Source organism: Conger conger, chromosome 1 (assembly GCF_963514075.1).
Source record: "Conger conger chromosome 1, fConCon1.1, whole genome shotgun sequence".
In the NCBI taxonomy this organism is placed as follows: domain Eukaryota; kingdom Metazoa; phylum Chordata; class Actinopteri; order Anguilliformes; family Congridae; genus Conger; species Conger conger.
In genome coordinates, this window is record NC_083760.1 from 89,012,739 (window position 1) to 89,036,212 (window position 23,474).

The 23,474-nt window shown below is 45.4% G+C and overlaps 1 protein-coding gene and 6 non-coding genes across 7 annotated transcripts; 2 read left to right on the forward strand and 5 right to left on the reverse strand.

Annotated features, from left to right (window-relative positions):
• Window positions 1–2,044: 2,044 nt before the first annotated feature.
• trnad-guc (transfer RNA aspartic acid (anticodon GUC)) lies at window positions 2,045–2,116 on the reverse strand. The gene has a single exon. It is a non-coding gene; the product is annotated as a tRNA-Asp (tRNA).
• Window positions 2,117–2,483: 367 nt separating this feature from the next.
• Window positions 2,484–2,555, reverse strand: trnad-guc (transfer RNA aspartic acid (anticodon GUC)). The gene has a single exon. It is a non-coding gene; the product is annotated as a tRNA-Asp (tRNA).
• Window positions 2,556–3,752: 1,197 nt separating this feature from the next.
• trnad-guc (transfer RNA aspartic acid (anticodon GUC)) lies at window positions 3,753–3,824 on the forward strand. The gene has a single exon. It is a non-coding gene; the product is annotated as a tRNA-Asp (tRNA).
• A 721-nt stretch (window positions 3,825–4,545) lies between these two features.
• trnad-guc (transfer RNA aspartic acid (anticodon GUC)) lies at window positions 4,546–4,617 on the reverse strand. The gene has a single exon. It is a non-coding gene; the product is annotated as a tRNA-Asp (tRNA).
• A 557-nt stretch (window positions 4,618–5,174) lies between these two features.
• On the reverse strand, window positions 5,175–5,246 carry trnad-guc (transfer RNA aspartic acid (anticodon GUC)). Its single transcript has one exon. It is a non-coding gene; the product is annotated as a tRNA-Asp (tRNA).
• Window positions 5,247–5,895: 649 nt separating this feature from the next.
• Window positions 5,896–5,967, reverse strand: trnad-guc (transfer RNA aspartic acid (anticodon GUC)). The gene has a single exon. It is a non-coding gene; the product is annotated as a tRNA-Asp (tRNA).
• Window positions 5,968–10,450: 4,483 nt separating this feature from the next.
• LOC133127396 (uncharacterized) lies at window positions 10,451–16,065 on the forward strand. Its single transcript, XM_061244213.1, has 6 exons — window positions 10,451–10,495; window positions 12,383–12,685; window positions 12,846–13,142; window positions 13,459–13,602; window positions 14,656–14,683; window positions 15,432–16,065. Exons 1-6 carry the CDS (start codon window positions 10,453–10,455, stop codon window positions 15,550–15,552), a joined length of 936 nt encoding a protein of 311 aa, XP_061100197.1. The 5' UTR covers window positions 10,451–10,452; the 3' UTR covers window positions 15,553–16,065.
• The last annotated feature ends 7,409 nt before the right edge of the window (window positions 16,066–23,474 follow it).

Consider the following 23,474-nt stretch of genomic DNA (forward strand, 5'->3'; position numbering starts at 1 on the left):
TGGATTTGCTAATTAGCCAAGTTCGTCAGCCAGCAGGCAGAACTAATGAGTGACTAATGAGTTCATGGGTGGAAGAAACGCACGGCAGGACTTTTACTTTCTGACCCTGCACTTTCCACCTCTGACCTGATCACACAGACGACTCTCGGGGTACAAGGAACCAACAAAGGATCTGATCACTTTGATTGTCGATCAGGTTATGTGTGTGGCTGAGCTGAGGGAAACAGTGAGGGCCACTACAAATCAACCTGCCAAGTCAAAGAACTTCCCCCTCTACTACAAAGCACAATGACTGCTCAGTTACTATTTGCTATTCAGCTGTCAGGTGCTTTTAAAAATACAGTTGCTTAGACTAAGCAGGGGACAATTCCTACTGGAGCAATGTGTTTTTAAATTTTCTAAAAGTGGTTTCACATACAGTAAAACCTCCCTGTTAAATCAGCTCAAACATATAGTCCTAGAGGGGCTATGTGCAATCTTCAGTGCAGGCCATAAGTATTTGGACAGTGATACAATTTCTGTTCTTTTGGCTCTGTACTCCAGCACATTGGATATGAAATAAAACAGTGAATATGCCGTGAAAGTGCAGACTCTCACCTCTAATTTGAGGGTATTTACAGCCATATTGGGTGATGCGTGTAGGAATCACATCCCTTTTCATACATAGCCCCCCCATTTTAGGGAAGCAAAACTAAGTGGACAGCTGTTTCTCATTAGTCAGGTGAATTCAATCGCCTGCTTAGTGCAGGTGTGAGAAAGCTCTCAGTTTGTAGTCCTGATTCTAGGCTTTTAGTTGCCTTTGGAGTCTGTTCTGGGCGTTTGTCAAGAGAGGATTTGACACTGAACGCTGTTCAAAGCTCGTGCTGGGCCTTCCTCCCCCACTTCTCTCTCTCTCATTCCCTCTCTCTTTCTCCTCCTCTCTCAGCCCTCCTCTCTCACGAGCGGCAGGTTCGGTTGTTCCTGCTCGCGGAATCCCCGGGTGGGAACGACAAGGTTTTTCCCCCCTCTTTCACCGTCCCTTCGCCACCACCGCCTCTCTCCCGTCTCCTTATTCCCCAACGAAGAGAATGCTAATGCTAACTCCAGACATATTAAACCTAATCACGGCGCCCATTCAATTCGGGAGATAAGAAATTCATTAGGAGGAGGCGGCGGCCAGGCCCGCTGACGAGAGAGAAGATGGTGATTACGGCACAAGGAGACAGGAGGAGGAGGAGGAGGAGGAGAACGCGAAACGGAGGCCGGTGGAATTTCCCAGACGGAGAAATGCAGGAGTGACTCGCCTGCGCCGCGGTCATGTGACCTCTGTGACTTAAGGCAGCCGCGGTCTGAAGATCAGCGACGGGGGCCGGGCCGTGTACTGATTTCTCCTTCCGGCCTCGGATCTCGATCGTGTGACGAGTTCGATTATTCACTGGAAGTCGGGCAGTGGGTTTTGCACACATCGCATATGAAGTGTGAAATGTGTCCCCTGAATAACTGTTGCACATACATCTGGGCTTTTGGGCAGTTAAAATGCAAAGATTGGTCGGACTGGAAGCCGGTGTACGCACTCGGTGGTAACGGGTTTTTGAGACGCTGCTTTAAGGACATTTCACTGGCCTGGTTCATGGTCATGAAAATGGCAAATGGTAAATGGTCTGCGTTTATTATAGCTTTTCATCCAAAGTGATTTACAGTCGATTAGACAAAGCAGGCCAATCCCCCCGGGAGCAATGTGGGCTTTAAGGGTCCGAAAGCTGTACTGATCTTATCGTGGCTACACCGGGGCTTGATCCACAAACCTTCCAGGACCCCATTATGCACCTTAGCCGCAAGGCGACTAGCACTTTAGCCACAAGCTTCCTTAGGCGCTAGGCTACAGGCTCCGCAAAAAGGGGCCTCCCGGACAAGGGCCAGGCTTAAAAACATACAGGCTTAACCACAGCCTTGCGGAGGAAACATGTGTCTCTGTAAGCATTACCAGCTAACATCCTCTTAGCCTCTAGGCTACAAGAACCTTAGCCACAAGCTTCCTTAGCCGCTAGGCTACAGAAAAAGAAGCCTCCCCGTCGGGGAATTGAACCCCGGTCTCCCGCGTGACAGGCGGGGATACTGACCACTATACTAACGAGGAAGAGCTACGCAAGTCACATGGGCTGAAAGCACTCCACGTCTGGTAGCGGAAAAGGATCCCTTAAAAACATACAGGCTTCACCGTGGGCACAGAACAGAAACCTGAGCCGCTAGACTGCAGGCACCTTAGCCAAAAGGCTACAGGCACCTTAGCTGCTAGGCTACAAGCTGCTTAACCGCTACCGCGAGGCTAAAGGGATCCCGGACAAGGGCCAGGCTTAAAAACATACAGGCTTAACCACAGCCTTGCGGAGGAAACATGTGTCTCTGTAAGCATTACCAGCTAACATCCTCTTAACCTCTAGGCTACAAGCACTTTAGCCACAAGCTTCCTTAGCCGCTAGGCTACAGGCTCCGCAAAAAGAAGCCTCCCCGTCGGGGAATTGAACCCCGGTCTCCCGCGTGACAGGCGGGGATACTGACCACTATACTAACGAGGAAGAGCTATAGGCAGCGTGTGCTAACGGTGCTCCAAGTCTCCTCGCGGTCCAGGAATAGGGCAGGGCTTAAAAACAGCCCATTCACACACACACACACACACACACACACACACACACACACGCTTCATTACATCCATACGAGCCACCACTCACCCTAATCCCCGTAACCAGCTGGCCCTGCTGTCCCATCTCTCCGCGGATAACCCCCCCGGGCTGTGTGTACATGGTGTAGCTGTGTGCGGGGCCTGACCCAGCCCATCTGTAATCTGAAGGTTATACTCCACACTCTCCTCCCCTCATTTGCTCCAGCTCTGCTCCAGAGAGAGACACGGCATCAGAGCCCTCCCGACATCTGTTCCCAACCATGTTGTGTGTGTGTGTGTGTGTGTTTATGTCTGTGTATGTGTGTTTATGTTTGTGTGTGTGTGTGTGTCTAAGTTTGTGTGTGTGTATTTATGTCTGTGTGTGCGCGTGTGTTTGTGTCTGTGTGGGTGTGTGCATGGGTGTGTGTCTGTGAGCATGTGTCTGTGTGTGTGCATGCTTGTGTGTGGAAGCGTGTGTGTGTACATGCGTGTGTGTGCCTGTGAATATGTGTTTATGTCTGTGTGGGTGAGTGCATGCGTGTGTGTGGGTGTAAGTGTGTGTGTGTGTGTGTCTGTGTGTGCATGCACACCAGCACCAGAAGACGAACAAATGGCTTTCCCTCCACCCCCACCAGCTTTTCAGTTCAGTGTTAAATATGTTTTTTGTAACACTGTATGCTTTGCCAACACAGTATGTAGTGTTTTGTCATGCTAATAAGGTCAACTGACTTAAACTGAGACTGACGAGAGAGAGAGAGAGAGAGAGAGAGAGAGAAAGAGAGAGACACATCATTCCATTCGTTTATCTCCCAATTCTATTATCATATTTTTCTACAGTTTTCTCGAATCCTTGATTCCACACAGCAAACTCTCTCGCATTAAAAGGGCAGATCCCTTCGCGGGATTTCACGCCAGCTACTGCACTTCATTATTTAATCTGACAAATCGCTTATTAGATCTGACATTTACACGGAAATGCTGTGGACTGTGTCCATATCCTTGGTGACAACGTGGTCTGATATAGTTGCGAGCCAGCTCCATATCAGCGTACACGTGCGCCTCTCCAGGAAGGGAGCGTTATACTCCTCTGTGCGGGAGTATTAAGAGCGGTACTTCCTCGTTAGTATAGTGGTGAGTATCCCCGCCTGTCACGCGGGAGACCGGGGTTCGATTCCCCGACGGGGAGGCCTCCTTTTTCACCCCTTTCACCCCCCCTACACAAAGGCATTCCTTTCATCTTTCACCTCCCACACGAGTTTCAATTTGCAGCGTAAAACAGTCAACAAAAGACCTTACTGCACATGCTGTGCAAATGTGCAAGCTTCCTTAGCCGCTACACTACAAGCACCTTAGCCACAAGCTTCCTTAGCTGCTAGGCTACAGGATCCGCAAAAAGGGACATTTTACTGGCCTGGTTCATGGTCATGAAAATGGCAAATGGTAAATGGCGTTTATATAGCTTTTCATGCAAAGCGATTTACAGTTGATTAGACAAAGCAGGCCAATCCCACCTGAAGCAATGTGGGCTTAAGGGTCCAAAAGCTGTACTGATCTTATCGTGGCTACACCGGGGCTTGAACCACAAACCTTCCAGGACCAAATTAAGCACCTTAACCACTAGGCTACAAGCTCCACAAAATGCTGCCTCCCCGTCGGGGAATTGAACCCCGGTCTCCCGCGTGACAGGAGGGGGATACTGACTACTATACTAACGAGGACACGGCACACACGCGACATGGGCTGAAAGCGCTCCACGTCTGGTAGCAGTAAAGGATCCCAGATAAGGTCCAGGCTTAAAAACATACAGGCTTCACTGTAGACACAGAACAAAAACCTGAGTCCTAGGCTACTAGGACTTTAGCCACAAGCTTCCTTAGCCGCTAGGCTACAGGCTGCTCAAAAAGAGCCTCCCCGTCGGGGAATTGAACCCCGGTCTCCCGCGTGACAGGCGGGGATACTGACCACTATACTAACGAGGACACGGCATACAGGTCACGTAGGCTGAAAGCACTTTACTGAAAGCAGTAAAGGATCCCAGATAAGGTCCGGGCTTAAAAACATACAGGCTTCACCGTGGACACAGAACAGAAACCTGAGCCGCTAGACAGCAGGCACCTTAGCCAAAAGGCTACAGGCACCTTAGCTGCTAGGCTACGAGCTACTTAGCCACTAGGCTACAGACCACAGCTGCTCAGCCACTAGGCTACAGGGATCCCGCACAAGGGCCGGGCTTAAAAACATACAGAATTAACCACAAGGCAACAGAAACCTGAGCCGCTAGACTGCAGGCACCTTAGCCACAAGGCTACAGGCACCTTAGCTGCTAGGCTACGAGCTACTTAGCCACTAGGCTACAGGGATCCCGCACAAGGGCCGGGCTTAAAAATACAAAGGTTTAAGCACAGCCTTGTGGAGGAAACATGCGTCTCTGTAACCATTCCCAGTTCACACAAAACATTCTCTTAGCCTCTAGGCTACTAGCACTTTAGCCACAAGCTTCCTTAGCCGCTAGGCTACAGGCTGCTCAAAAAGAAGCCTCCCCGTCGGGGAATTGAACCCCGGTCTCCCGCGTGACAGGCGGGGATACTGACCACTATACTAACGAGGACGAGCCATACAGGTCACATGGGCTGAAAGCGCTCCATGTCTGATAGCGGTAAAGGATCCAGGATGAGCACTGGGCTTAAAAACATACAGGCTTCACCGTGGACACAGAACAGAAACCTGAGCTGCTAGACTGCAGGTACCTTAGCCAAAAGGCTACAGGCACCTTAGCTGCTCGGCTACAGGTTGCTTAGCCACTAGACTAAAGGGATCCCGGACAAGGGCCAGGCTTAAAAACATACAGGCTTAACCACAGCCTTGCTGAGGAAACATCCAGGCTTCTCCGCAAGCCTCTAGGCTACAAGCACCTTTGTCACAAGCTTCCTTAGCCGCTAAGCTACAGACCACAGCTGCTCAGCCGCTAGGCTACAGGGATCCCGCACAAGGGCCGGGCTTAAAAACATACAGGATTAACCACAAGGCAACAGAAACCTGAGCCGCGAGACAGCAGGCACCTTAGCCACAAGGCTACAGCCGCTTTAGCCACTAGGCTACAGGGATCCCGGACAAGGGCCAGGCTTAACCACAGCCTTGCAGAGGAAACATGTGCCTCTGTAACCATTCCTAGCTAACATTCTCTTAGCCTCTAGGCTACAAGCACCTTAGCCACAAGCTTCCGTAGCCGCTAGGCTAAAGGCTCCGCAAAAACAGGCCTCCCCGTCGGGGAATTGAACCCCGGTCTCCCGCGTGACAGGCGGGGATACTGACCACTATACTAACGAGGACCAGCCATACAGGTCATATGGGCTGAAAGCGCTCCACGTCTGGTAGCGGTAAAGGATCCCAGATGAGGGCTGGGCTTAAAAACAGCCCTTATGAACTCAGTGAGCACTTCTTTATTGAGCAGACCTGTACACCAGCTTGTTAAGGCACATTTAACCAGCCAATCATGTGGCAGTAACTAAATGCATAAAAGCATGCAGACGTGGTTCAGCACCAAATGTCAGAATGGGGGAGAAATGTGTGTCTTTGACCGTGGAATGACTGTTGGTGCCAGAAAGGGTGGTGTGAGTATCACAGAAACTGCTGATCTCCTGGGATTTTCACACATGAAACATCGAGTGAGCAGCAGTTCTGCAGACAGAAACACCTTGTTAATGAGAGAGGTCAGAGGAGAAGGGCCAGACTGGTCAAAGCTGACAGGAAGGTGACAGTAAATAAAGAGCTGACTGAGTGCACACACACACACACATCATTACATCCACACGAGCCACCAACCACCCTCACCCTTGTAGCCTGCTGGCCCTGCTGTGTGTGGAAAGAACCAATCAATCATTCAATAAAATAAATAAATGAGCCCCAGGACCCTCGCCGGGAGTAAGCAAAATAGACAAATAGAATAAAGAAATCAATAAATGAACAAACTGTGATAATAGACGTAAACTCCTCGTAGGCTATGCCAGTAAATTTTGATGACGCCAACATTTTTGATAAACAACATGTCATCGTTAATAAGAATTCAGTTTTCTGAAGACCGGCTAAAATAGCCACTTCTCTTAAAACCCTTAGAGCGCTGCAGGGGTTGCCCAGGGGTCTACAGCGTTACAGATAGACTGAAAATAATTAGCAGCAGAAGCTATTAAAAGCAATGAAGAATCGCTGGCAGCTCCTACCCGGATGTTACCAGATTTGTGGCAATTATTGTCATCCAAGAATCTGTCTGCACGCGCTAAAATCCTTCGTTTTTTAAAACATATCATTTTGTTGGGAAAACGTATTTCAACTAATACATATATATATATATATATATATATATATATATACACACACACACAGTGAAATATTAATTATCAAGAAATAATAAGTTGTTAAAAGTGCTCATTCAAATTAGCCTTTAAAGTAGGCACTTTTCTTTGTAAATATAAACACGCACGCACACACACACCCAGAGAGAGTGCATGTATCCGAACCCCAGACCGTACTCCAACCATAGACTATATAAAAAATACTCCAACACACCCTATTCCCCAGAACAGAGGGAAACAACAATGTTAGTAACAATATATGGGGAGTAGGCGCCACCTAGTGGTCGGTTGTAAAAGCACAAAGTGAAAGAACCTTGAGCAGTGGACTTCAACTGCAATCCCAACCCAAAGCACGACACGGCCCAGAATTCTCCCGTTATTTGGACAATTTTACTGAGTAAAACCCGAAACCCTCCCAAATCTGGAACATGGACTGAAGTAAAACGACATGTTCTGCGTTTTACTGCGTTTTCATAACTTTTGCGTCGTGATACAGGCCCCTGAAGTCATAATTCAGCGAAAAATGACCTATAACAGACCTTTGCACAACACAACAACGTTATGACATTAAGCCACCTTCATTTTAAAAACTCCACAACACAACAGGATATCGCTACCTAGACACCTGTACAACCAAGCTAACGTTCGGTGGGTAATGGGATGGAATGGAAAAATTCAACATCCACTAACCCAGCTACTAAGCTAGCTAGGTTAATTAGCGCATTGTCATTCGCACAACGGCTATTTCATAAGCTCGGAGTTAAGCTAAAATGATTTAACTTGTGCACGAGCGAGCCAACACCAGCAGACGGCTATTTACAAAGGTTCTTTGACATTATACTCAAATGGTATGTAACGGCAACTTGCATTGGTTCAAAACTCATAATTCAGCAAAATATAGAAAATGTTCAGCCGTTAGCCGTTAGTTTGGCTAATGAGATCATAGAAAACGCTAGGCCAGAGAGAGCATAATGCTAACATACTCTTTTCGGTTCTGTTGGAATATTGTGGTAAAATGTCTTCTAACCGCGAATCCTTGAATCGAAGCGCTGTCCAACAATTAATTCTTACCGTGAAGTGTGGGGCATTTCAGTTAGCTTCAGTGAGTGAAACCCGGCACTCCGGTGCCGTTAGCAAGCTAACTCAGCAATCCCGCTTCGTGAAACAAGTGTTAAAACGTGTTAGCTCGGCGGAACAATTAGCTATATCGAGAAATATCATATTTGGAAAAAAGGCCATATATGCGGTCACTGCATTTACTGTAGAGCAAGCCTACCATTCGTCAAAAAACACTAGTTGGTCACTGTCTGTTTATAACGTCGACATAAATTAAATAACTTAGTACTTTTAAGACAGAGAACGCAGAGTCAAGCTTGTGGCGCCAGACAGCGGAGGGCGGAGACGCTGCTGTTGGTTTCAACCAATCATTTTACTTTGCTAAACATTGTTTGATTTGTTAAGACAATTGAATCAATCAATCAATCAAACTTTATTTACAAAGCACATGTCCTATAACGGGTGCAAACAGGCTGATTGAAAGATACAAAGAAAAAAAAAGCAAAGGACAGAACTAAAATCGAGATAAAACTTGGGGCAAACAGACGCAAAAACAAACGAGGTCGGATAAATAATAAGTTAAAATAAAATAAAAATGTATAAATGCAGAATTAGTACAAATTAATCTCTGTGCTAGGGTTTGGCCTAAACTCAGACTGCAATGACTCAATTACATTACACCACGGAACTATTATTATTTCTGACATTGCATTGACATTACTGTCATTGCACTTTAGTTCCGCCCCATTGTCTGCTTCCTAAAGCATTCTGATCGTGGCACCGCAAGGTGGCAAGGCGAATCGGGTGCACGGGACGGGGAGAGCTGAAGTCCCCGCTGGCTTTCGCGGAGTTTCATCATCATCAGGGATTCGAAGTCATTTATTGTCTGAAAGCACTTACAGTAGCGCCGTTCACCTTGTTCGCAAAGGCCTTGGTTTGGCTGCTGATTAAACACAACATGCACAATGTTTAAACAAGTCCTATTTTTGTGACAGCCTTTTTGTAGATAGCGTCTTATATGTTTTAAAAAAAAAGAAGCGAATTAATGTAATAATTATATATGAAAGTTCTATAGCAGATATTTTATATTTTATGTATACCCCATATATGTTTCCTGTATGTTTTTGTAAAACCTTTTGCACATGTGGGAAACCACATATACTTGGAGACTCTGCTTTAGATTAACACCTGTTGTATACGGCCTCATAGATTAGAAATTGAGCTGTCAGAGACGTAGATGTGCCTCTGGCTTCTCCTGTGACAGGCTGTGCTCAGGTGAGGAAGTATCCAGGTATCGGTTCCTGTTTGTGTCTCCCTTCCCGCTAACAGTAGAACAGACTTCTTCATTTTAAAAGCGACCTCAACCGTAATGCTGTGAGCTGGTGTTGGTGGGGTTATCAACTGTGTCCCCACATGTTTAGTGCATTAATGTGATAATGATGATGATGATGATGATTATGTTGGTGATGATGATGATGATGATGATGATGATGATGGCGACGATGCTCGTTCGGTGAAGAGAGAGAAGGATCCAGAATCAAGAAATGAAAATCCATTTGATAGAATAAGGTCACGTAATCTCACCCCTAGAAACAAGAATGCACAATGTGGCTCCAGCTGGACCTGGTGTAATTCAGAAGAGTTGCTTGACGTATCTTGTCGCACATTCAGAGAAATACACTGCTCCTTCTTATTTCACCATTTAAAACAGGACTGTATTTAGACTAACAAGAAAGCCGATGGCTGTGTTCGAAACCTAGCCTACTAGCATACTACTCATACTAAATTTCAGGCAGATCTTTGTTTAAATATAGTATAAGTGGTGTGCACTCCTGAGTGCAGTGACTGCCGTGCCCTAAAGGGGGTGCTGTTCCGGAGAATGTCCTTTCAACTTAGTTTGTTTTTTTCACAGTTTTTCTTTGAACTGGCAGGTAAACATACAAGTACAAAAAATAAGGTATGAGCTTAAATAAAATAAAATAAAATTCAATTTCATAAATCAGCCGTTTTCAGGTGTCCTAATATGGCCCCAACGCAAACAGCGGCCTGCTGACGCCCACCAATCAACCTGTTGGAAGGCATAAGGGGAAAATGTTAAAATGCAGCAGAGGGGCGTGACAATAACGTCTATAGTGTGTGAGGACTCAGGGAAGAGGGCAGTGCCTGCCTGTCAGTCGTGTCCACCCATTTCACACTTCCTCCCAATAAAGAGGTCTGTCCCCCCCCCCCCACAGGAGAGAGTGAGGAGGGAGCATCGGCAGGTACAGTCCAGGTCAGAAAAACAGGTGTGGTCCAGGTTTAACTGCGGATCCCTGACGATGGGCTGAATGGTGCGTTCTCTCTTCCCTGTGTTCTTTATTTGCAGGTACGCTCAAGGTGATGATGTCGCCCCTGGTGATGATGATGATGATGATGATGATGATGGTGATGATTACACCTGCACTCACTTTCAGTAAGGCTGTGGAACATCTGCATTACCTGTATTACCTGTCAAACAGAGAGTCAGCTAGATGCCACACTACAATAAGGGCTTACACACACACACACACATACACTCTCTCTTTAAGACTTCCTATAGATACAGTCTGAACTGTACTGTGTTTCACAGAAATGTAACATTTTGTTCCTTTTTATGTTGTGCCAGGCTAATAATGCACGTCTTTAAACGCTAACCAGATAGATTTTTAGCATGTCACAAGCCAGCGAGACTTTTAACACGTCACAAGACAGCTAGACTTATAGCCTGTCATAAGCCAGCAAGGCTTTTACCGTGTATGAAAACGGCAAGAGTTTTACTGCATCACAAACCAGACTCACCATGTCACAAGCCAGCGATACATTTGTGATGCTGCACGGTAAATGGCATACCTTAGCGCAGATCTCATTTTTCTTTTTTAAATTTGGTATCACTTGTCGGGATTGGCCAATTCATTTCGGAGATATAGCTTGTTAAGGTATGACAGAAGTGGCTCTGTGAAATCAGCCTCAGTCAGCATCATGTTTTTGTTGTCTCAGGTCCTCACCTAGAAGTGACCTAGGTATAAAAACTGGCCCACTAGTCACTGCTTTGGAGGGTCTGGAGAGATTGCGGGCAGGACATAGGTCACGGGGAGTCAACAACCTGCATAATATCGGCATGATCTTTAAGTGGGAGGCGTGAAAGGCAGCGTTTTTAGATAGTAATTCTTAGCTTTATTTATACAGACACAAAATATAGCTCAATGTGCTTTCAATTCCTCAATTTGATCACAGCTTTCTGGTTTCTGCAGCCAGATTATGAAATAGTTTGCTCCATTCTGTATAGCATTTTTATTAAAGGCTAGACTGAATAAGCGGAATTTGCAGGGGTACTGTGGGCTATTTGTATATGCATGACATGGACATTCTGTTCGGGAACACGGGGAAGCGGCTGCTTCCACCAGAAGTTATCGTCCGTACAGTGGTAGGTTTTCTCCCGAGGAATGCGCTTTATGATTATGGTTGCTTGCTTATTGACTATCCCAAACACTAAACACTCTGATTGATGTGAATTGGACCGGTATGTGTAGAGAACGCGGCAAATAACTGCACAACGTCCGTGTGTTCGGAAGACCGTGTTAGCTCACGATGGTCCGAACGCCTAGTTATTCACTCTGTCATGCAGGCTGAGCGGCATTCGCCTGCATCGGTTCATAGTGTCTCGTTAGCAACAGCTTCCCCACCGCAGTGTTACAGTGTTTTTATGAAACAGGAAGGAATTAGACCAAAGCTGATCTGGAAGTAATTTGTTTGTTTGTTTGTTTGTAATGGAAGTTGCACTGTTTGGCACATGGTGAGCTAACTTGGTGTTCGGAACACGGTGAGTTTACGTTACGCATTTTAGCAATATTGCATTGTCAGCTTGTTGTCCGTGAATGACTGTACAGCAGCTAATCATAGTTCGATTTACTGTTTCCAGCAGTCCTGTGATATCATCCCATCATTTTAAACTAAAAGACACGTTCTACCTAGTTAGCCTGTTAATTCTCACGGACACAGTTGGATCGGTAGCATATCTTTCAGAACAAATCTTCAACATCTTTGTCACTTGGCCAATTTCAGTGAATGCATTTTGCCAGCTAGACTTTAGCGGGTCATAAGCCAGCAAGACTTTTAGTGCATCACAAACCAGCCAGTCACAAGCCAGCTAGACTTTTAGTGCATCACAAACCAGCCAGTCACAAGCCAGCTAGGCTTTTAGTGCATCACAAACCAGCCAGTCACAAGCCAGCAAGACTTTTACCGCATCACAAGCCATGTCATAAGCCGCAAGATTTTCTGACACTACCACACTGACCAGCACTGTGATTCTGGCCCATAGGTGGGTTCGCAGTCGAGCCGACAAGCCTGCCTTCCTCCGTGCTCTTTGAAAGCGGGGCGCCTGTAATGCTGGAGGGGGACCCTGTACAAATGTCCTGTCCATCCTTACAATCCAATTATTCTTTGATCTATCGCTGGAGCTTCCGTAACTGGTCATCAGGCCTGGACAGCACCATTGGATCCAATCAGACCCTGCCCGTGAAGACTGCCATGCCGGAGGACTCTGGGCACTACAACTGCACAGTTTCTGAGATTGGAATTGTCCCCTGGAGTTCGGTGTTTTCCACTGATCTGACGGTGGTCGGTATGTACATCACAGATTTCTCTACTTATGATGAGTCTCAACCATCTCTGCCTTGGACGTGTGTGTGTGTGTGGGTGTGTGTGTGTGTGTGTGTGCATCTGGGTTTTTTTCCGATGATGTCATTTCCTCCTTTGGTGATGACCACTTCCTGTCACCACAGAGCGGCTCTCTGCATCGTTGGTGGTCGTGGGCTTCCAGGGTTTAGTGGTGATTGAGGGGAGTGGCCTCGTGACCTTGAAGTGCGTGACCTCCTCCGGCCCCTCCCCCGTGAGCTGGAGCTGGTACAGGCTGGCCGGGGTGGGGCTTCGGCTGGTGGAGGTGGGGCAGGAGCAGGAGCTGAGTCTGGGGAGGACAGCGGACAGTGGGGAGTATCTGTGCCGAGCTGAAACCTCCACCCTGGGCCTCACACAAATAGACCACAGTGACTCTCACCAGGTGGACATCATCCCTTTGCCAGGTAAAAAGATAAAGAGGAACAGCAAGATGATGATGATAATGGTGATGATGACAATGATTGTAGTGATGATTATGATGGTGATAATTGCAATGATTATGTTCATGATGATGATGATGATGATGATGATTGTAATAATGAGGATGATGATTGTAATGATGATGTCGATGATGAGGATGATGATGATGGATATTTACATGATGACGGTTGTAGTGATGATGATTGTAATGATGATGTTGATGATGATGATGATGACAGTGATGATTGTAATGATGATAAGGATGATGAAGCTCTGCTCCTGGTGCTTATCTCTCTACAGTGGGGCTCCCAGTGGGCATAGCTGCCCTTGTCCTGGTCTTCCTCTGCTTACTGCTCCTGGTCCTGGTGGCTGCGTGGCTCTTCATCCAGAGAGAGAGGGAGACTGCAGCTCTCCACAAGCAGGCCAACGGCTCCCCTGCCAAAGGTGAGCTGCACACTGACACACTGACCCCACTCCCCAATACACACTGACCCCACTCCCCAATACACACTGACACACTGACCCCACTCCCCAATACACACTGACACACTGACCCCACTCCCCAATACACACTGACCCAGACGCCCCCACTCCCCAGTACACACTGACACACTGACCCCACTCCCCAATACACACTGACACACTGACCCCACCCCCCAATACACACTGACACACTGACCCCACCCCCCAATACACACTGACACACTGACCCCACTCCCCAATACACACTGACCCAGACACCCCCACCCCCCAATACACACTTACACACTGACCCCACTCCCCAATACACACTGACACACTGACCCCACTCCCCAATACACACTGACACACTGACCCCACCCCCCAATACACACTGACACACTGACCCCACTCCCCAATACACACTGACACACTGACCCCACCCCCCAATACACACTGACCCAGACACCCCCACCCCCCAATACACACTTACACACTGACCCCACTCCCCAATACACACTGACACACTGACCCCACTCCCCAATACACACTGACACACTGACCCCACTCCCCAATACACACTGACACACTGACCCCACTCCCCAATACACACTGACACACTGACCCCACTCCCCAATACACACTGACACACTGACCCCTCTCCCCAATACACACTGACCCAGACACCCCCACCCCCCAATACACACTGACACACTGACCCCACCCCCCAATACACACTGACCCAGACACCCCCACCCCCCAGTACACACTGACCCAGACACCCCCACCCCCCAATACACACTGACACACTGACCCCACCCCCCAATACACACTGACACACTGACCCCACTCCCCAGTACACACTGACCCAGACGCCCCCACCCCCCAGTAAACACTGAACAAGTTATCCAGTAAATATTGCCGATAACACGCTGATTACTGGCAAAGATTAAGCAGAATCAGGAGTGATCTCTACAATGGGAATTAATGTCTCTTTTGGCTTTGTGTCTGTTTCTCTTCCTGTCTATCTTTGATCAGGACACCCTGGGCCTGGAATGGAATTGAAGTAAGTATAGAGAGATAAGAAGAGAGAGAGAGAGAGGGAGAGATAATGTGTGTGTGCGTTCGTGTGTGTGTGTGTGTGTGTGTGTGTGTGTGTGCGTGCCTTCAGTGATGTCAGCGCGTTCTCTGAGAAGGGGGAGGGATAAACAATGTTGTGGTCTTAGGGTGTTTGCTGCTGCAATTCCTCTCTTGACCATTAGGAGTCTGAAATTACCAATTATATCTTTATGCGAGGTTGTAAAACAGCTGGTAACTGGTTGGCCAGTTACACCAGTTCCATATGTTCCAGTTCTCAACATGGTTTGACCAGCTCAAACTATGTTTCGAAAAAGCTGCTAGCTGGTATTTCAAGCTGGTCATAACTGGATTTAGTCTGATTTATTAGTTACCATACTAAAAAAAAAGAAAATTCCACAAAAGCCTATCTGGAAAGGATCTGGAAAGACCAGTTGTGGTGTGCTACAGTTACCAGACTAATACAATTAACTCCACAAAAGCCTGCGACATCAACAGCTGCTATGTTCTTTGTTGTGTATTTACACATTTACTGACAAGTACTAAGTGTACAATACTTATTCTTAATGTTTTCTTTACATAGGTGCAGTAGTGACTACTGTGTTGCGAAACATTTTTAACGGAGTTGTCACTGTTTCTCACAAAGTTAGGGCACCCCCGACCTTTAACCCCTGAGCTACGTTGGCAACAGTGTGAGTGGGGGGTTACCCGGGTTCACTCTTGTTTCCTAAATGCAGGGAGGACTCCAAGACAGTGGAGGACGAGGTCTACATGAACTGCGAGACGTCAGGGGAGGGCTACACCGACCTGAACCACGACGAGATATCAGAGGACAACACCTACGACTGTCTGTCCTGACCATATCCCCAGAGGAAGCCCAGACACTCCTGCCTGCTGATCAACGCCTCTGATCACTCAAAACGCTCTTCATCTGCCAATCTGGCAACCCTGGGAGGGGTTACAAGGTTTGCCAGGTTGCTAAAAAAAATCCCTGCCAGCATTGGCAGATTGAGGTTGTTTCTCTGTGCTTTCTAACTGAGTAGTGTCAAGATGCAAGCTTTACAGAATAAACTGCTTCTTGGAAAGCACACCGAAAGGCCTAGTCATTGTGTTGCTTCTCTTTTCTCTTGCCCTGTTCAAAAGTCACTGACCTTGCATGGGTTTGTGTGTCTGTTTGTTTGTTTTTACTGTCCATACTTACTCAGATATTTCTGCATAACCTGATGAGAATTTGCCCACTCCTACTGATGAGCTATGATTGCTCCTGTAGACGTTCAGGGGCACTAGCAATGATCATAGCTTAGCATTGTTTCTTAGCTTAATATTGTTAATTTTAGCTTTACATTGTTTATCTTAGTTTAATATTGTTTATCTGAGCTTAGTATTGTTTATCTTAGTTTAGCATTGTTTATCTTAGCTTAGCATTGTTTATCTTAGTTTAGCATTGTTTATCTTAGGTTAACATTGTTTATCTTAGTTTAATATTGTTTATCTTAGCTTTACATTGTTTATCTTTGTTTAATATTGTTTATCTGAGCTTAGTATTGTTTATCTTAGTTTAGCATTGTTTATCTTAGCTTAGCATTGTTTATCTTAGTTTAGCATTGTTTATCTTAGCTTAGCATTGTTTATCTTAGTTTAGCATTGTTTATCTTAGCTTAACATTGTTTATCTTAGTTTAATATTGTTTATCTTAGCTTAGCATTGTTCATCTTAGTTTAGCATTGTTTATCTTAGCTTAGCATTGTTTATCTTAGTTTAGCATTGTTTATCTTAGCTTAGCATTGTTTATCTTAGTTTAGCATTGTTTATCTGGTTAAGGGACTGGGACCCGTGAGGTCGGTGGTTTGATCCGCACAGCCGTTGGGCCCTTGAGCAAGGCCCTTAACCCTGCATTGCTCCAGGGGAAGATTGTCTCCTGCTTAGTCTAATGAAGTGTATGTCGCTCTGGATAAGAGCGTCTGCCAAATGCCCAATAATGTAATATTAGCTTCTCTCGACTTCTCTTGGCTTGGCTTAGGTTGAGCTGCAGCTATTTACTACACATACTGTACTATATATTTTATTTTAATATTCAAAATATATAGTTATGTTTGGATTAATTGTTTAACTGATATTATATATGAATAAACAGATAAATAATATGTCCTGTTTGTTATGGAATGTCACTAGTTCAGGCTCTTTGTTTTTTGGCAATAATTATATATGCACTCCATACGTGCACAATATGTTTTAATAAATAATATGAACATATAAAATTTACTTTTGAATCTGATATTGTATCATATTCTAAGCCTGTTTGCAATTAATTGGGATGAATGCACACATGAATGCATAGCATGTGCTATGAAGTTATTAATGCTTTATTGAGGGTTTATAACTTCACACCAGATGAATGTTTTCATTCCAGATGGTCATGATTAAGAGTTTGCCAGTGCATAAAAAGGCAGCAAAATAATGAAGAATCAACAGTTGCTGAATATGCAACCATAAGACTTACAGAATGCTTACAGAAATCCATTAGTTTTATTTTCTCACCAAACTGCCACTGACACATTTATTAAATTGGTTTGGTACATGGGTTCTCTCTCTCTCTCTCTCTCTCTCTCTCTCTCTCTCTCTCTCTCTCTCTCTCTCTCTCCTCTGTCACACCCACAAGCTCTCTATTTTTCTCTCTTAGACACACAAATGGACTTGTGCCGATGCGCACACACACACACACACACTCACACACACACACACACACACACTCACACACACACACACACACACACACACGCACACACACACACACATACACACACGCACGCACACACGCACACACACACACACACACACACACACACACACACACACACACATGATTACATGAATAAAAAATGGTATCAACCATCATCACCATTTGAAATCAACCAAGATGATTTTGCCACATGAACTGAATTGAAAGATGTCCTACTGAAGGGGTATAGATTAGCGCTACCATATGTCTTCACCGTGAGGGGAACAGCTTCTTTCGATAAAGGTATTTCTAGGTGTCAGGGGGAAGTAGCTGGCGGCCATTTCCTGCATGGCCACCACACTGCAGGTGCAAGAGAGACCACAGGTTGAGCCCTGTTCACAGAAGCACTTCCTCTGCTTGGAGACGCCACACTGCTGCCTCCAGCATTCCTACTGCAGCTCATGGAGACGTCAGGAATCACAGTCCTCCTCCTCCTCCTGCCAGCAGTGACGCCAGGTATCTATCTCCTCTTCATCTACTCTTTCCATTTAAGGCCATTCTTCCTGCAATTAGCTCTTCCTTTATTTTCGGCTGTAGCCTCTCGTTGTGCAGTCTGCCGCGGCTGAGAATGAGCTCTTTAAAACCTTGCGAACTGCATCGGTTTGTTTTGGATGTTCTACAGAATTTGAAACAAAAAACAATTAGTGAGATTAACCATTGTGCTACTCTACCATATTGAACTTGTACACAACTGAAATATCATGCAACAATTAAACAAGCAGCCCCTATGGCAAAATGAGATGCTCAGATCAACAGGTTAGGTTGTAGTTCAGTGGGTAATGCAGTGGTGATGGCTAAGATGGTGAGGAATCTCTTTTGCGGCCATTTTCAGCAAGCTATCGCAGAGGAAACACGTGGGCTGAAAAAGAATGTAGACTCTTACCTGTTGGTTTTAAAGAGGTTCAACTTTTTGCCTTTTAACATTTTTTCATTGACCACATTTTATTTACTTTGGTGTTTTTATTAGCGTGTATATATTTTACTTCTGTCTGGCACAATCCATGTGGTTTCACTGAAATGTTTTGCGTTTTCTGAATAGTTCCTGTAGTTCACCCTGGTCAAGCAGACCATGTGAGTCCTTCGTCTGGTCGCATCAAAGCACCAGGAATTTACATGAAAAAATATGACAGCAAAGTCTCTTTCCTTTTAAAGCGGATAGTGGTCTAATTTCTACAACAGAAATTACAACCTGCTAATATCTCACCCCTGAAGTTTGAAGCTGTCAAGTAAGTTGCTAACAAGCTGCTACTGTATACTGAAGCTACAGCGTTGTTCACCATCAGCTGGCAGCACCAGTCAAGTTTCATGTTGGCATGTGGGCTTACCACAACCGTAGTCACCGGGGAGGTCCGTGTGGTACTATTGCAGTTCTGTGCATGGGAAGGTGACGGGAGTCTCATGGGGGTATGGAGGGGAGTGGGTGTGAGACTATTGAGCCTTTGGGAGGTGTTGCGGGCCGAACCCAGCGATACATCGGTGAAGGAAGGTGCCCACTTGACAACCTCTGTGAAATGCTCGCATTAGCACCCTTTTGCCTGATGTGTAATATTGTTTGTAGCCTGGTTATTTGGTTGGTCAGAGTCATGCTAGTTTAGGAGCATCTGAGCTGAGCCTTTATGCACAGCCCGCTGTTGACCATGTTTTTTTTTAACCATGATTTTAACAAGCCAGCAAGGGCTTTAACGCATCAAAAACCAGTGAGACCTTCACCACGTCACAAGCCATGTCATAAGCCACAAGGTTTTTTTTGACATGACCACACTGACCAGCACTGTGATTCTGGCCCACAGATGTGTCCACACTTGCACCGACAAGCCTGCCTTCCTCCGTGCTCTTTGAAAGCGGGGCACCTGTAATGCTGGAGGGGGACCCTGTACCAATGTCCTGTGCATCCGTACAATCCAAGTCTTCTTTGATCTATCGCTGGAGCTACCATAACCGGTCATCAGGCCAGCAGAGCCTCATTGGATCCACTAAGACACTGCCCAAGAAGACTGCCAGGCCGGAGGACTCTGGAGAGTACCTCTGCATAGTTTATGATGGCTATTTTCTGTACAGGTTTTACACTGAGCTGACGGTGGTCGGTAGGAACATCACAGATTTCTCTACTCATGAGTCCCAGCCAGCTTTGGACACAGATGTGTCCACACTTGCACCGACAAGCCTGCCTTCCTCCGGGCTCTTTGAAAGCGGGGCGCCTGTAATGCTGGAGGGGGACCCTGTACAAATGTCCTGTCCATCCGTACAATCCAAGTCTTCTTTGATCTATCGCTGGAGCTACCATAACCGGTCATCAGGCCAGAAGAGCCTCATGGGATCCACTAAGACGCTGCCCAAGAAGACTGCCAGGCCGGAGGACTCTGGAGAGTACAGCTGCACAGTTTATGACCATCCTGCGCACAAGTTTTCCACTGAGCTGGCAGTGGTCGGTAGGTACATCACAGATTTCTCTACTCATGAGTCCCAGCCAGCTTTGCCTTGGAAAAGAGAGTCCTCATTTGAGAAAAACACATAATTGAAGTGTGTGTGTGCGTGTGTGCGTCTGGGTTTTTTTGCTATGATGACATTTACTCCTTTGTTGATGACCACTTCCTGTGACCACAGAGAAGTCCTTACCCCCATTGGTGGTCGCAGGCTCCCAGGGCTTCATGGTGATAGAGGGGAGTGGCCTCGTGACCTTGAAGTGCGTGACCTCCTCTGGCCCCTCCCCCGTGAGCTGGAGATGGTACAGGCTGGCCGGGGCGGGGTGTAGCAACCAATAATGTAATAATGGCCAATAACGTAATACCTGCCAATAACGTAATAATTTTGGCCATTTTAAATGTAATAAAGCCAATAACGTAATAACTTGCCAATAATGTAATAAAGTTTTTGAGCCAATAACGTAATAACATTTTGCCAATAATGTAATAAGTTATTACGTTATTGGCTGGTTATTACATTATTGGCCTAGCATTAAAAAAATCCTTTGAAAATGTAATAACTGCAGCCGATAATACATAGATAGGACTGCATTTCTTGGAAATAAAAGAGTTTTTTGCAGTTTTTGTGCAGTTTGCTCATCAAAAATAGATATAGTGGATGGTATAGTTGTCATATTCCTTCATCAAGGATACGTACTATGCAGCACTCTCTCTCCTTAATTATGGTTGTAAGAGCCAATTTGAGAATTATTTGTTGTACAAAATCTTTATTTAGAATATTGTTTATTTGCTTAGATATGTAAATTCATAATGTCATGTCAGTGTCTCTGTTGGATGTTGCATTGTCAAATGAATTTATCACATTTTTTTCTTGGAAAACATTTAATTAAAACTTTTTTCAAACATTTCTCAAGGAAATTGTTTAAACGATTCAGTCCTCACTTAAAACTGTATTTAAATAACTGGACTGGCACTATAATGGCACTTAACTCCAATATACAACATAGAACATGAACACTCATTTACAAATGTAAAAAAAAAAACTGAAGAGAGTTGAACTAAGGGGAAAACATCAACATAAAATTGCCATTACTTCTTCCAGTAAATGTCCTTAACTTTGTACTGCCCAAAAGCTACATTACTGAGAAGAATCCAGGCTTTCATCCATCGGCTGTCCTTGCCAAATAACTGTTTTATGTGTAAGCTTAGACCACTGTTGCGTCCAGCAGCCTTGTAGAGCTTCATAATACTAATGGAACAGTCATCTTCTTTGTCCAGTTCTAGGCTCTCTGCAAGTGCTTCTCTTATATATAGGTTGGGATGGAATGGAGCAGACAGTTCACGGAATAAGAGTGAGACTTGATTGAATGTCCCAAGCATTGACATATCTTGCTTGAGAGAAAATTCAATAATTATTGATAAGATCTCTGAAGGTAGGTATTGAACTCCAGGCTCATTGCCAGCATCCTCAACCATGTCAAGCAAAGGGTTAGCTATAGATTGAACATCAGCATTAGGTAGAAACCCCGGTTCAGGCTGAGACAGAAAGCCAGGTTCATCATCAGGCAAGGCAGGTTTGGCAACAGGCATAGAAGCAGGTTCGGCATCAGACAGAGCACCAAGTTCAGTGTCAGACAGAGGGGCAGATTGGGACACTCTATGCATCTCTGCCTCTTGAATGGCCTGAATGTAAGTGGGAATAGGTCCATCTAAACTTAAACTTAAACTTACATAATGTTCCCCCTGCCCCTCAGCGAAATGTCCAAGAAACAAAAGAGGCAAGCTTTCACAGTAATCACCAGATGGTGATATTACAGAGGTAGCATCCAAACCAAGAGTCGACACAATAAGGAACTGAACATTAAAGATCTGGGATGCTCTCTGAAGAGTTAGGTGGTCACCATATGTGCCATGTTGTGCCATCCTCTTTAAATATCCCCCCCATGTCTCCTCAACATACTCCGAAAGGGGTGTTCCATCCACTCCATATGGATTAAATGTTAGGTTGGACACAATTTCTTCACGCAATGTTTCTGCAGAACGGAAAATTCCAATACTGGCCAATTGATCAGAAATAGCAGCAAACTGGCAGTTGCCATCAGGGATCGGGTCAAAGCGAATGTTCAGGTTTGATGATTCAAACTCCTCCAATCTGTCTTCATGTGTGTAAGGTATTCGCAGGTCCATTTGTTGAACTGATTTGGGCTGAGACTTTGAGCGCTGCCTTTCTTCTAGTCTTGTCACACTGGTCACATTAGAAACTGAGAACCACTTTTGTGTTGGAGTGGGGCTATTTGGCATTTGAAACTCAACCTTGTATTTGTGCAACTTAAGGTTTCTTGCCACAACGACACCTGGTATCACAAATTGTTTCTGTGAGACTCTGTGATGGCCACTCTTGACCCTGACCAACACATTATCATGTAGCCTATATATAGAGACTTTAAAATTCACAGATTGAGTCTGTCGGCGTATGCAGCGTTGTGTTGCTTTTTGTGCCCTTTCCCTGATCCTATTTCTTTCATCCTCAAACAAAAGCCTCTGCTTTTGGGTGGGCAGTGTTTTGTTGCCTGGTGGACAGTGTTCTTCAAGATCTTCTCGGGAAGAAGTTAAGCGATTGGATAATGCATGACTTTGTCTTCCATAATAAATCCGAAAAGGAGACATCCAACTCAAAACTTCCTTTGGGTCTTCATTCATTATCTTTGCATAAATTGGCAAATGCTTAACCCAGTTCACTCCTCCTTCTTGATATCGGACTAAGTCATACATTATTTTTTTCCTTAGGACACGGTGGCTTCTCTCCACTTTACCTTGGCTCTGGGGATGGTATGGAGAGCTCTGAATTATTTTTACTTGTAAGGACTCCATAAGTTTTTTTACAGCACCTTTGAACTCCTTCCCTTGGTCATGCTGTATGACTTTTGGTGGACCATGCTCATTGTAAATGTCTTCAAGGTGTCTAGCAATCTCCGCACTGTGTTTACCTTTCAGTGGTCTTAGCCATACATATCTACTGAACACATCTATTACAGTCAGGATGTACCTATATGTGACTTGGCCATACTTGACCCTCCATTTACCCATGTCAACAAGGTCTACCTGGTGTCGATCTTGAACTGCTTTGGCCGTGATAGATTTTGGTATGGGTTTGTTCCGGAATGTTGCCTTGTGGAGCTGGTAACATCTTGATCTGTCCAAGGTGTCTTTCACACTTGCTCGGCTGACTCCCAAGTACTGTTCCCTAAGGTATATGTTTAATTTTCTTACACCAGAGCCTTTTGTTTCATCAAGAGCCTTATTTACAACTGCAGAGATAGTTGACTTTCTGGGTACCAATTTTCCATCGAATGTAACTGACTGACCATCCTCACTGAGGGCATAATGCTGCCTATTCCGCCACAGTTGAATAAGTGCAGAGCGCTGGGTCCTGGATCTCTGTGCTACAGGAACATTAAATTCCCCCTTCAGTGCCTTGAGTATGACATCGTAGGTCTCATCAGACATTTGTCTGTGTCCATGTCCTCTGCATTCCAAAATGATGCAGGAGAGGATAAAGATTGTTTGTAAAATACCTG

What these genes read in the sequence shown, in the direction of transcription:
- LOC133127396 (XM_061244213.1), top strand. Translation starts at nt 10,453, where the DNA reads ATGATGATGATGATGGTGATGATTACACCTGCACTCACTTTCA. An exon ending in CACTGATCTGACGGTGGTCG is followed by an intron (nt 12,686 to 12,845) that starts GTATGTACATCA and finishes CTGTCACCACAG; the next exon opens with AGCGGCTCTCTGCATCGTTG. An exon ending in CAACGGCTCCCCTGCCAAAG is followed by an intron (nt 13,603 to 14,655) that starts GTGAGCTGCACA and finishes ATCTTTGATCAG; the next exon opens with GACACCCTGGGCCTGGAATG.